Source organism: Coregonus clupeaformis, chromosome 26, assembly GCF_020615455.1.
Source record: "Coregonus clupeaformis isolate EN_2021a chromosome 26, ASM2061545v1, whole genome shotgun sequence".
NCBI classification, from domain to species: domain Eukaryota; kingdom Metazoa; phylum Chordata; class Actinopteri; order Salmoniformes; family Salmonidae; genus Coregonus; species Coregonus clupeaformis.
The window spans coordinates 20,382,090-20,395,100 of NC_059217.1; the positions used below are offsets into that span (position 1 = coordinate 20,382,090).

Genomic DNA, 13,011 nt, shown 5'->3' on the forward strand with positions numbered 1-13,011 from the left:
AATGGTTTTCTATGGGAGGAAAACGCAACGTGTTATTAAACGTGTTTGCGTTCATATTCTGGGCTCATCTGATGTTTTGTACATAGTATGCTTTATTAATATGATATTTGCAGAGTTTGGTCTTATAATATTACTGTCTTAGTATATTAAGCATTAAGCAACGTTAAGCGTTTTTCATGTTAAGCGTTTTAGAATTCAGTTTCAGAGTTGCTGGTGTGCTGCCTCATTGAGGTCGTTTATGTAATTTTGGTTAATCACAACTAAGCAGAACTGTCGCTGAAGACAAAATATCACAATTAAACAATGAATGCACCCCCTTTCACAACTCGGATGTAGTTGGTGCATCCCTAAACCCATCCAAGTACAACAGGAAACATAGTAAGACGTATACATTGTAAAGAGGAAAATGATAACACAGTCACAGTAGATCCACCATTAGCCTTCCCTTTTCATATCATGCCCAAACAGCAGACAGCGCATGGACAGAGTGCTACCGTAGTCTACAGTAGGTCTGTGAGGCAGCGCACCACTGGGATATATACAGTATATAATAAAATAATAACGATTATAGTAGTAATGTTCAGAGATGCAATAGATTATTATAGTGCAGTTCTTAACTAATGGGAATATTGTTTAGCTTATTTTTGGTTTAATTTGGTTTACTTTAGTTATTTAATTTATTCAATTATTTTGTTTTTCTATACTTTTCATGCCAACTTGCCATGGCCCCCCTAGAACCCCCTCGCGGCACCCAAGGGTCCCCGTCCCCACTTTGAAAACCACTGCTATAAAGCATATGACTTCAGTTTCTTGAGGGAAAGGGCTTTCTTATGAATTTTGAAGCAGTGAAAATATTCTTAATATTGCATACACTGAAACTGAAATGTATTATCGTAAACCGTAGTGTACAATAGGCAATGAATATTAACACAACAACATTGATATGAGTAAAGAGTAGTTTCAAATACAACATGTGTGGCTGTAAAGGATTTTCTGACATCTGTTTCATATTCTTCTCTGTTACAGGTATGAAGAATACCAGATGAACAAAATCATCGTAGATGAACCACAACAGCCTTCAATCTCACAATTCCTTGACACTCGTGTAGGGCGTTACAGCCTGACCCACCCACAGCAGAAGGCCATCTCCAATGCGATACTGTCTGACTTGATTATTGATTGCAATTTCCCTCTGTCTATTGTGGAAAATAAGAGCTTTCGTCACTTTCTGGCTGTGCTGGACAGCAAGTATACCCCAGTATGTCGCCGAACGCTGACCACAAAAACAGAGAGCCTTGCTGAGGAGAGACGGTCAAAGTTAAAAACTCAATTGAGCAACACTGACCATGTTTCAGTCACTGTGGACATTTGGTCTGATCGAAAGATGAGGGGATTCCTTGGTGTCACTGTGCACTGGATGGAGCGAGATGCAGAGAGGGTACAGCTAAAGACTAATCTCTTGGCCTGCAACCGCTTCAAAGGCTCTCACACAGCAGAGCGAATCTGTGACCAATTTGAGGCAATATGTGATGAATACAACATCAAAGCTAAATTGGACTATATAATTAGTGACAATGCTGCTAACATGCGCAAGGCATTTACAGTCTGCTTCCCCAGCGAACAGGAGGAAGATGAAGATGCTGGAGATAATCTTGATGATCCTGAGCTATGGCATGACTTAACCCAAGAAGACCAGCAAACCGTCGATGCTGCTATGGCAAAGAAACAGCGCCTGCAGTGTTTTGCACACACATTGCAGCTGGTTGTGGGAGACGGTTTGAAAGAAACAAAAGCGGCATGTCCTTCTCTCTCCAAGTTATCAAAACTTAGCTCCCTGCTCCACACAAGCACAACGTTTAAAGACATCTTCGATGGTGAATTTGGGGAGCACAGAGGCATCCCTGCTGCAGTGAGCACGAGGTGGAATTCCACACTGCGGCAGGTAAAAGCAGTCCTTCATTGTGATCAGCAAAAGCTCTGCGCAGTTCTTGAGAAGGCCGGGCATAAAGAACTGTCATTCACACCACGAGAGTGGAATCTGCTGAAGGAGTTGGTGGACATCTTAAAACCGTTCGGAGAAGCAACTGATTTGACACAGGGGGAGAAAGTCATTACAATCAGTGCAGTTGTTCCATCCATCTTGTCCCTCAATCACCATCTTGAGAAGCTGAAGCCTCAAGTTCGTTTCCTGAGTGGCCTGGTCAGAGGTCTGCAGGCATCCCTGAAAAAAAGATTTCTTGGGATCTTCATTAATGTAAAAATGGCCCAGTCTCAAGAAGGGATCACTGCCCCCTTTTCAGACACAGTCTACCTGAAAGCAGCTGCCTTGGATCCAGCCTTTTGTCTGCTGTGGATTGAGCCCCATGTGCTGGTCAACCGTGACATCAAGGCAGAGGTGGCACAACGAGTTAAAGGTAAATATTATTGACTTGCAATGCAACTTAAATGCAACGTACAATAATTTGATCTTAATCTGATATAGGATCTAATGTGATATTAATCTGACTTTAACAATAATAAAAAATTTCAGTCTTGAACAGTATCATCAACATCAGAAATAAGGGCTCTTTTGTTTCTGCTGTTGTGACACGTTTTTATTTTTATTTTTAGAATTGATCCTGCAAGATGCTGCAGAGACAGAGCAGCCTGTGCCGGTGCCTGCTGAAGAAGAACTAGAGGACATGGAAGGAGAAGGGCTGTTTGCTGCATACCATAAGAGGCAGAAAAGGGATGTTGGGACCCCACCAGCAGTACAGCTAAGTCACTACATTGACATGGCAGAAGGACAGAATGCCCTTTTGTTCTGGGCACTGAACAGTAAGACTCTTCCTTCACTCTTTCAAGTAGCCATCCGAGTCTTGGCAGTGCCTGCTTCTAGTGCTCCAGTTATACTCCCACCCATTCTCCCCAACCAACCACCCTCCTATCATTTCTTTCTTAAGTAACCAACTGTTTTTATCTGTGATTGTAATGCAAAATCGTGTACTGCACAACACAAATAAGCAATTCGTGTCTATTTCACAATCATCTGTGATACTGGGTTGCTTGATACACATGGGAAACTGAGCGTGAAAAACCCAGCAGCATTGCAGTTCTTGACGCACTCAAACCAGTGCTGCTACCATACCCCATTCAAAGGCACTTCAATCTTTTGTCTTGCCCATTCACCCCCTGAATGGCACACATACACTATTCATGTCTCAATTGTCTCAAGGCTTAAAAATCCTTCTTTAACATGTCTCCTCCCCTTCATCTACACTGATTGAAGTGGATTTAACAAGTGACATCAATTAGGGATCATAGCTTTCACTTTGCCAGTCTGTCATAGAAACAGGTGTTCCTGTTTTGTACACTGTGTAAAAATTGCCCTTTGAATATAATATTCTACAGTACTGTAAATTACAGTACATTACACTTTTCACATTTAGCAATACACTTTCAATATTTTAAATAAAAATATTTCTATCCCATGTGTGATCATTGAAGACATATTTCACGATCATTGATTTCTAAAATAAATGTATTGTTCAGATATAATTACAACATACAGTGAGGGGGGGAAAAGTATTTGATCCCCTGCTGATTTTGTACGTTTGCCCATTGACAAAGACATGATCAGTCTATAATTTTAATGGTAGGTTTATTTGAACAACTCGAACCTTCAGCTCCCTCCACAGATTTTCTATGGGATTAAGGTCTGGAGACTGGCTAGGCCACTCCAGGACCTTAATGTGCTTCTTCTTGAGCCACTCCTTTGTTGCCTTGGCTGTGTGTTTTGGGTCATTGTCATGCTGGAATACCCATCCACAACCAATTTTCAATGCCCTGGCTGAGGGAAGGAGGTTCTCACCAATATTTGACGGTACATGGCCCCGTCCATCGTCCCCTTATCAGAAAAACACCCCTGAAGCATAATGTTTCCACCTCCATGTTTGACGGTGGGGATGGTGTTCTTGGGGTCATAGGCAGCATTCCTCCTCCTCCAAACACGTTGAGTTGATGCCAAAGAGCTCGATTTTGGTCTCATCTGACCACAACACTTTCACCCAGTTCTCCTCTGAATCATTCAGATGTTCATTGGCAAACTTCAGACGGGCCTGTATATGTGCTTTCTTGAGCAGGGGGACCTTGCGGGCGCTGCAGGATTTCAGTCCTTCACGGCGTAGTGTGTTAACAATTGTTTTCTTGGTGACTATGGTCCCAGCTGCCTTGAGATCATTGACAAGATCCTCCCGTGTAGTTCTGGGCTGATTCCTCACCGTTCTCATGACCATTGCAAGTCCACGAGGTGAGATCTTGCATGGAGCCCCAGGCCGAGGGAGATTGACAGTTATTTTGTGCTTCTTCCATTTGCAAATAATCGCACCAACTGTTGTCACCTTTTCACCAAGCTGCTTGGCAATGGTCTTGTAGCCCATTCCAGTCTTGTGTAGGTCTACAATCTTGTCCCTGACATCCTTGGAGAGCTCTTTGGTCTTGGCTCCTAATCTCAGCTCGTTACCTGTATAAAAGACACCTGGGAGCCAGAAATCTTTCTGATTGAGAGGGGGTCAAATACTTATTTCCCTCATTAAAATGCAAATAAATTTATAACATTTTTGACATGCGTTTCTCTGGATTTTTTTGTTATTCTGTCTCTCACTGTTCAAATAAACCTACCATTAAAATTATAGACTGATCATTTCTTTGTCAGTGGGCAAATGTACAAAATCAGCAGGGGATCAAATACTTTTTTGAAATGAAAGAAACATGACGTTTAGCAGGCACTAGTTTACATCAAGTCTGTCTTGAGCATTTGGCCATAGGTTCTCATCGACATCATTGGCTTCTGTAACATGCTCATTGTTCATGCACCTGGGGAAAAACCCTTTTGGCACGGCGAATCCAAAACTGTCATAGGTCTCGATTGATGTCATTACATGCCTTATCCATGACCTGGAGGAGGGTGGTACACTCATGGGGAATGGCGATCATACACCTTCCACTTGTATTGTACTGTACTTATGTATTGTAGTGGTCCTGTGTGGGTTCGATTCCCACTGGGGTCACTTACAATGTGTGGACTCACTTGTTGCTTTGGATAAAAACAGCTGCTACGTTATTTGCATATGTTATGGTATTACAGTACTGTGTTGGCCAATGCAATATTAGAAAGCAGTGTGAAACACCCCACCAGACCCCAGCAACTTCATTTTGGATCCATGTTTACTGTATAGGGGATGCATTACATACAATACATCTCTGATCTTCTCAATATCCAATTTCTTTTAACTTACTGAAGTAAAATCATAATATTACATTACAGTATATATATAATACTTTATATGTTCATACCTTACAAACATACATTTTCATTATTCTCAAAATATGTTGCAGAGAAAACATTATATAGGTTTACCAAATGGTTAAGTGATTATCAATTAAGAGCAGTCGGATTAAGTCATAGTTAAATGTATTTAAACAAATGAGAAGACAATCATATCAAAAGTAATGTGAGCATTGCATTGTGAAAGGCAATTACTTTATATGAACATGTATTCCAATGTGAAACGTATTTCTAGATGAAACACTTAAGTTTGGTGAAAAACTGACTATGATTGTGTGTTGTACTTAGTCAATTGAATAATGTGCTTAAGGTTTTGAAACAACTGCCTTTTTTTGATGATCTGTTTTGAGTTTTGTACAAAGCGTTGTGAAAATGTACAACATACTTGTGAAAATTGCACCAAAGCGATAAAAAAAAAACGAATCAGAAAACACCTATTGACAAAGTGCCATTGTTGGAAAATGGCATGTCTTATTGCTCTCAGAGCTCAGTTTAACAGACAAACAGTTTAACATATCTATAGTACAGTACCAGCAGTTAGTTTCCCTAATATAAGGACTATTCCATAAACAATTGCTATCTACAGTAATCTTACTATTCTCTCCACTATACCAAAAGCTATAAACGTACAAAACTTAAACATTACCTATTATCTTAGCATTAACGAAACCTAACCAGTGGGTATTGCTCATCAATAATACAAAATACAAGATGAGTTATCTGAGAAGTAGGCTACAGTAGCCTGGTCCCATCTGTATGTGTGCTTTAGGCAACTCTGCTGTGCTGCGTGTGGTCCTTGTCAAGCCAAACATGAATGTATGGCATCATGACAATAGTCAAAGGAGTTGTCTTAAGACAGACCTGGGACCAGGGTATGGCTACAGAACCTCTTCCTCTCATTTTCCCGCACCTCTGCTTCCAGTGGAGATCCATTGGTCTGACCAGAGGTCTATTCATTAGTCAGATTCAATTGCAAAACGTTTGGTCTGTTGCAAAACGTGTTGCAAGGAAACCGTTTACTCTAGGAACCAAACGGAAGCAAACTGAATGAAACAGGGAGGGGGCCTACCTGAATTTGTCCAATAGAAACTTGTTTTCATTGCAAAACATTTTCAGTTTGGAGTAAACTTTTGCAACAGACCAAACGTTTTTCTACAAAATCTGACTAATGAATACACCCCAGGCCCTACCTCCCCCCTTACGGTAGCCCTTGATCATGACTCAGTTCCATTACATTACACAAGAGTCATTGGACGAAGGCAGTTACAGTTAAAACAGTAAGTATGTATTTTGCATTTGTGAAATTATTTTGATGTGATATGAAAATTAAGGGACTTATGTTTCTAGAACCGTACCGCAATTGAGAATCGATTCACGTTTAGATTGAGTATTTGGCTGTTTTGGCTTCCAGAGCCAATTCGCCTTAAAACAGAGCATGTAATGTCCTTGGACTATAAGGAGTGACGTTAGGCTCCTTTAGTCCATTATTGGGTTACCCTTATGGCTGATCATGGACGGTTCGAAGCCAGGGTGGCGGCGGGCATGCTTGAGCAGGTGGTCGCTTCGCATGAAGCGCATGGCACACAGTGGGCACTGGAACTGTTTCTCGCCTGTGTGAGTCCGCAGGTGGCGAATTTGTTCATCAGAACGGGAGAACTTCTTGTCACAGTCGGGCCAGGTGCAGTTGTAGGGCTTCTCACCTGGGATGGAATGAAGAAACAGTCACTACTCTGTATGCGACGCACACACATGCTAATCATAGCCTTGATTGCTCGGTCGTCCATTACATTAACCTGTAGGCTAATAGACGACCAATGGAGGCTAACTGCTAAGCCACACACATAAACCTACCTGTGTGTTTCCTTATGTGCAACTTCAGATCGCGATACTTTCCCATATGCCCTGACACAGCCATCAAACGTAACCTACAAAACGTGTCGCTTCGTATAGCCTCTTATTGCGCGGTCGTCCATTACATTGGACTGTAACAGACTAATAATAGACCACCAAGCATGGAGGCACGCGCGTGCGTCCACGTGCACCAATGCCGCATGTTGATTTGTCCATCCACACAGACGTGATCAGGACACGCAGGTTGAAATATCAAAACTAACTCTGAACCAACTATATTAATTTGGAGACAGGTCGAAACACATGAAACATTCATGGACAGTTAGCTAGCTAGCTTGTACAAGTTCCTTTCTTTTGCTGGATATCTGTAGAATTTTGCCAAATTTTGAGTCACACAAAATCATGTGTTCTCTACTCCGACAATTAATCCACAGATAAAAGGGGAAACCTAGTCCATATTTAGTAATCTCTCCTCCTTTAATCTCCTTCTTCTGTGGATTTTATATGGCGGTTGGCAACCAACTGGACTGGAGTGAGGACCGCAGTTCATCTTTAAATCACCCACATGGGTATACAGTGGCTTCGGAAAGTATTCAGACCTTTTCCCTTTATCCACATTGTTATGTTACAGCCTTATTATAAAATTAATACAATGATTTTCCCCCCTCATCAATCAACACCCAATACCCCAAAATGACAAAGTAAAAACAGGTTTTTAGAAATGTTTGCAAATTTAGAACAAATTTAACATACATTATTTACATAAGTATTCAGACCCTTTGCTATGAGACTCGAAATTGAGCTCAGGTGCATCCTGTTTCCATTGATCATCCTTGATGTTTCTACAACTTGATTGGAGTCCACGTGGTAAATTCAATTGATTGGAAATTATTTGGAAAGGCACACACCTGTCTAAATAAAGGTCCCACAGTTGACAGTGCATGTCAGCGCAAAAACCAACCCATGAGGTCGAAGGAATTGTCCGTAGAGCTCCAAGACAGGATTGTGTCGAGGCACAGATGTGGGGAAGGGTACCAAAACATTTCTGCAGCATTGAAGGTCCCCAAGAAAACAGGAAGGAAGGAAGAAGTTTGGAACCACCAAGACACTTCCTAGAGCTGGCCGCCCAGCCAAACTGAGCAATCGGGGGATAAGGGCCTTGGTCAGGGAGGTGACCAAAGACCACTCTGACAGAGCTCCAGAGTTCCTCTGTGGAGATGGGAGAACCTTCCAGAAGGACAACCATCTATGCAGCACTCCACCAATCAGGCCTTTATGGTAGAGTGGCAAAACAGAAGCCACTCCTCAGTAAATGGCACATGACAGCCCACTTGGAGTTTGCCAAAGGGCACCTAAAGGTCTCTCAGACCATGAGAAACAAGATTCTCTGGTCTGATGAAACCAATAATTAACTATTTGGCCTGAATGCCAAGTGTCACGTCTGGAGGAAACCTGGCACCATCCCTACGGTGAAGCATGGTGGTGGCAGCATCGTGCTGTGGGGATGTTTTTCAACGGCAGGGACTGGGAGACTAGTCAGGATCGAGGGAAAGATGAACGGAGCAAAGTACAGAGATCCTTGATGAAAACCTGCTCCAGAGCATTCAGGACGTCAGACTGGGGTGAAGGTTCACCTTCCAACAGGACAACGACCCTAAGCACACAGCCAAGACAACGCAGGAGTGGTTTCGGGACAAGTCTCTGAATGTCCTTGAGTGGCCCAGCCAGAGCCCGGACTTGAACCCGATCGAACATCTCTGGAGACCTGAAAATAGCTGTGCAGCGACGCTCCCCATCCAACCTGACAGAGTTTGAGAGGATCTGCAGAGAAGAATGGAAGAAACTCCACAGATACAGGTGTGCCAAGCTTATAGTGTCATATCCAAGAAGATTCGAGGCTGTAATCACTGCAAAAGGTGATTCAACAAAGTACTGAGTAAAGGGTCTGAATATTTATTAAAATGTGATAATCGTTTTTTATTTTTTATACATTTGCAAACATTTCTAAAAACCTGTTTTTGCTTTGTCATTATGGGGTATTGTGTGCAGATTGGTGAGGGGGGAAAAAACAATGTAATCAATTTTAGAATATGGCTGTAACGTAACAAAATGTGGAAAAAGTCAAGGGGTCTTAATACTTTAGGAATGCACTGTATGTTCCTAAAAAACAATGAGGGGATGGGAGAGACGGGACTTGCAGCACATCAAGCGTTTAAAATAGAACCAAGTTCATTTTAGCGCTTGGCTACACAGACGATCGTTGACTCGCGCGAGCAGTTTGGATGAAATGATTGAATAACATGTATGTGAACATTTATTTTGCAAAGCTCGCGCACGCAACGCGGCCGGTGTGGTCAGCATGTACATTTACTGCTAAACTACGCACATACCTGTGTGTGTCCTTATATGCGACTTCAGGTGAGACAATTTCCCGTAGGCCCTGACACAGCCATCAAAAGTACAAACATGTCGCTTCTTTTTAACAATTGGAGAGTGCGATAATCCGTGTCGCTCACCAGCTGGCATGAGCGATATGCGCGCGAGTATGGATCCAGGCGTCGGTGTGGAATTTGGGGTTGGGTTGATGGAGTCGGACATCGTGTTATAGCCGCTTTCCCCGCATGAGATGTTGATGTCTGTATCAGTTCCTCCAAATGAAGTATTACTATACTCCTGCAAGGCCAACATAGGCTGAAACCTTCCATGCTCATCAATAATCCCGGCAACCGCCATGATGTTGACTATTCTTCTTTTTCCTCGTCGTCGTCTTCTTCTTCTTCTTCTTCTTCTTCCTCTTCTTCTTCTTCTTCGGTATTATGGGGGTCCGCAAACATACGTTAGAAGTGCATGCCGCAACCTACTGGATGGGGTGAAAACTGAGAAACTTTAGCATAAATAATATAGTAAGGGGGGAAAAACATACTCCTAATTTTCCACAAGTAAACCAAAAACAAAATGTACTCTTTCAGTCGGATTCCAATGTCTACTCAGATCTTTACACAGCCTCAGGAGCATGAGAGAGTGGGACATGATTCAATATTCCCTGTAACGTTTCGGCCGTGAAGTCCTGGAGATCCAAAAATCTTTACACTGCCTTCACAATTAATGTCTAGTTTCTTAGATTTTGTATTAGTTTGTCCAGTGCAATTCATCACTTGTGTAATAAATGCAACAAAGTCAACCTTCCTCACTGACTCACACCTTGCACCAAATTTGGATCTAGCAGGGGCTGACTGGGAACAAAAATCGACCCTGGCATTTCTAACACACTGGCCCATTATTTTCCTTGAGGCCCCCATTATTAGCCAGATAATGATAATTTTTAGCAAAAAACCCAAGTTAGACAGGCCCGCTGGGCTAAAAATGGACCAGCCCATCTGGCCTTTCGGGCTGCTTTTTATTAAATGAAAGTCATCATATATTACAACAAAACACTGAATGAATGCATAATAATTGCTCAATGTGCATTTCTCCTTTGCCAAGATCATCCATCCACCTGACAAGTGTGGCATATCAAGAAACTGATTAAACAGCATGATCATTACACAGGTGCACCTTGTGCTGGGGACAATAAAAGGCAGTTCTAAAATGTGCAGCTTTGTCACACAACACAATACCACAGATATCTCAAGTTTTGAGGATGTGTGCAATTGGCATTCTGACTGCAGGAATGTCCACCAGAGCTGTTGCCAGAGAATTGACTGTAAATTTTTTGACCATAAGCCACCTCCAACGTCGTTTTAGAGAATTTGGCAGTACTTCGAACCGGCCTCACAACCGCAGACTACGTGTAACCATGCCAGCCCAGGACCTCCACATCCGGCATCTTCACCTGCGGGATTGTCTGAGGAGGGCTGGGGGGGATGCTGAGGAGTATTTCTGTCTGTAATAAAGCCCTTTTGTGGGGAGAAACTCATTCTGATTGGCTGGGCCTGGCTCCCCAGTGGGTGGGCCTGGCTGCCAAGTGGGTGGGCCTATGCCCTCCCAGGCCCACCCAGGGCTGCACCCCTGCCCAGTCATGTGAAATCCATAGATTAGGGCCTAATTAATTTCTTTCGATTGACTGATTTCCTTCTATGAACTGTAACTCAGTAAAATCTTTAACATTGTTGTATGTTGCGTTTATATTTTTGTTCAGTATATATGGCATTTATTCAGTGATTTTGTCCTGTAGCTCAGTTGGTAGAGCATGACGCTTGCAACGCCAGGGTTGTGGGTTCGATTCCCACAGGGGGCCAGTATGGAAAATGTATGCACTCACTAACTGTAAGTCGCTCTGGATAAGAGCGTCTGCTAAATGACTAAAATGTAATGTAAAAATGTCTAATATATGTGTTTATTCATTCACAACTAGGATGGGTAGCACTTTACTTTAAGGGTCCGTAATAAACCATTTATAAGGCAATTTATAAATGTGTGTTCACCATTTATTAATCATTACTCCCACGTTAATAAACAATTTAGTAATCATTAGTAAAGTATTTTTGCAGTCCCTAATCTAAAGTGAGTGCTATTTATACTTTATAAATACTTTATAAATGTTTTGAGTGACCAGTGACATTTCTCACACAGTACCTGGTAAAGAATAAGCACACAACACAGGATGTTTAAGGAAATATATATACATGTGTGAATAACTAGCTTACTAACATTTACAAATGTGGGAGTAATGATTAATAAATTATGAGCAAACGGTTTGTAAATGCCTTATAAATGCTTGTTTATTATGGATCCTTAAAATAAAGTGTTATACTAGGGGATAGCTGGGCCCAGCACAGGCAGTGTGGCCCCCTGGTCTTCTGGTCCCAGTGATGCTAGGCTTAGCACCACAGACAGCTCAGCTGCTGCTGCAGTCAAGTGCAGTGGAGGTAGGGAGAACAGAGTGAGAGACAGACAGAGACAGAGTGCACAGCAGAGAAGATGCAGAGTCAGACTGCACAACAGAGAGGCAACAGAGGCACAGTTATAGTGGTGAGTTGTATCTCCAGTGGTGTTTTTACATGAGCTGGTTAAAAAAGGTGGAGGACTATGTTTCACCGGTCACTGGTACAGTGTACAGCCTATGTTATGTGTCACGCGCGTGGTGAGGTGGACCGGTGTGGCTAAAATGCCAGGGCACATTTTTTGTCCCAGTCCGCCCCTGATTGCTGTTGCTCTTAGATGGCAACAGAGCAAATGGGCACCTGCCAATTGAATCTCAACAAGGAAGGTGGTTGTATTTGATTGTTTATGGAAAAAGTATAGATTTCTGCAAACAAAGCAAGGCACTCAACTAGAGGACAAACGTAGGTACAAGGTAAGCGTTGCATCATTTTATTTTTATTGATCTTGTGAGAATCGATGTCTGAGCTGAATTCTACAAAGGCTGGTCTCTGCTAAAGAGGAAGAAGCTAAGCGAGAGGAATAACTGGGCCAAAAATCTGTCTTTCCAGCAGGTGGCATTGTTCGTTTCTTTCACTCACCAAGCGAGGGGTTTTTGTATGGAGGTCAATGAGAGTGTCGAATTTGGTCAACAAAAAATGGTATGGTTTATTTGATGGAATAGAAGTTTCGTAATACTTACTTAGGTTGTTAAGAGTGTACTGATATAAGTAGGACAGGTGACATCCCGGCAACTTTGAGGAGAAAAAAAACTTTATATCAGAGTTTTCTCAAGATGGCTATGCATATTCATGACATGAGGCTAGTTGCATGGCATTTCACTCCATTGAATACAGGTGGTTGATGTCAATACCCCTCATAGAATATTCAAAAAAGTATCAAAATAAGGAGATGTATCCACCAATCCAAAGAGAGAGGAATAGGCAGGAGTTTGACAGCCTGCCGTTCCGCTC

The 13,011-nt window shown here is 42.3% G+C and overlaps 1 protein-coding gene across 2 annotated transcripts; it reads right to left on the reverse strand.

The window, feature by feature from the left end:
* Positions 1 to 5,187: 5,187 nt before the first annotated feature.
* On the reverse strand, positions 5,188 to 9,981 carry LOC121540309 (Krueppel-like factor 9). 2 transcript variants are annotated; one of them, XM_041849086.2, is made up of 2 exons: positions 9,694 to 9,981; positions 5,188 to 7,026 (listed from the first exon to the last, which is right to left on the reverse strand). In XM_041849086.2, exons 1-2 carry the CDS (start codon positions 9,908 to 9,910, stop codon positions 6,803 to 6,805), a joined length of 441 nt encoding a protein of 146 aa, XP_041705020.1. In that variant the 5' UTR covers positions 9,911 to 9,981; the 3' UTR covers positions 5,188 to 6,802. The 2 variants fall into 2 exon arrangements, with proteins under 2 accessions (XP_041705020.1, XP_045063605.1); XM_045207670.1 differs by having other exon boundaries at positions 9,568 to 9,981.
* Positions 9,982 to 13,011: the final 3,030 nt, after the last annotated feature.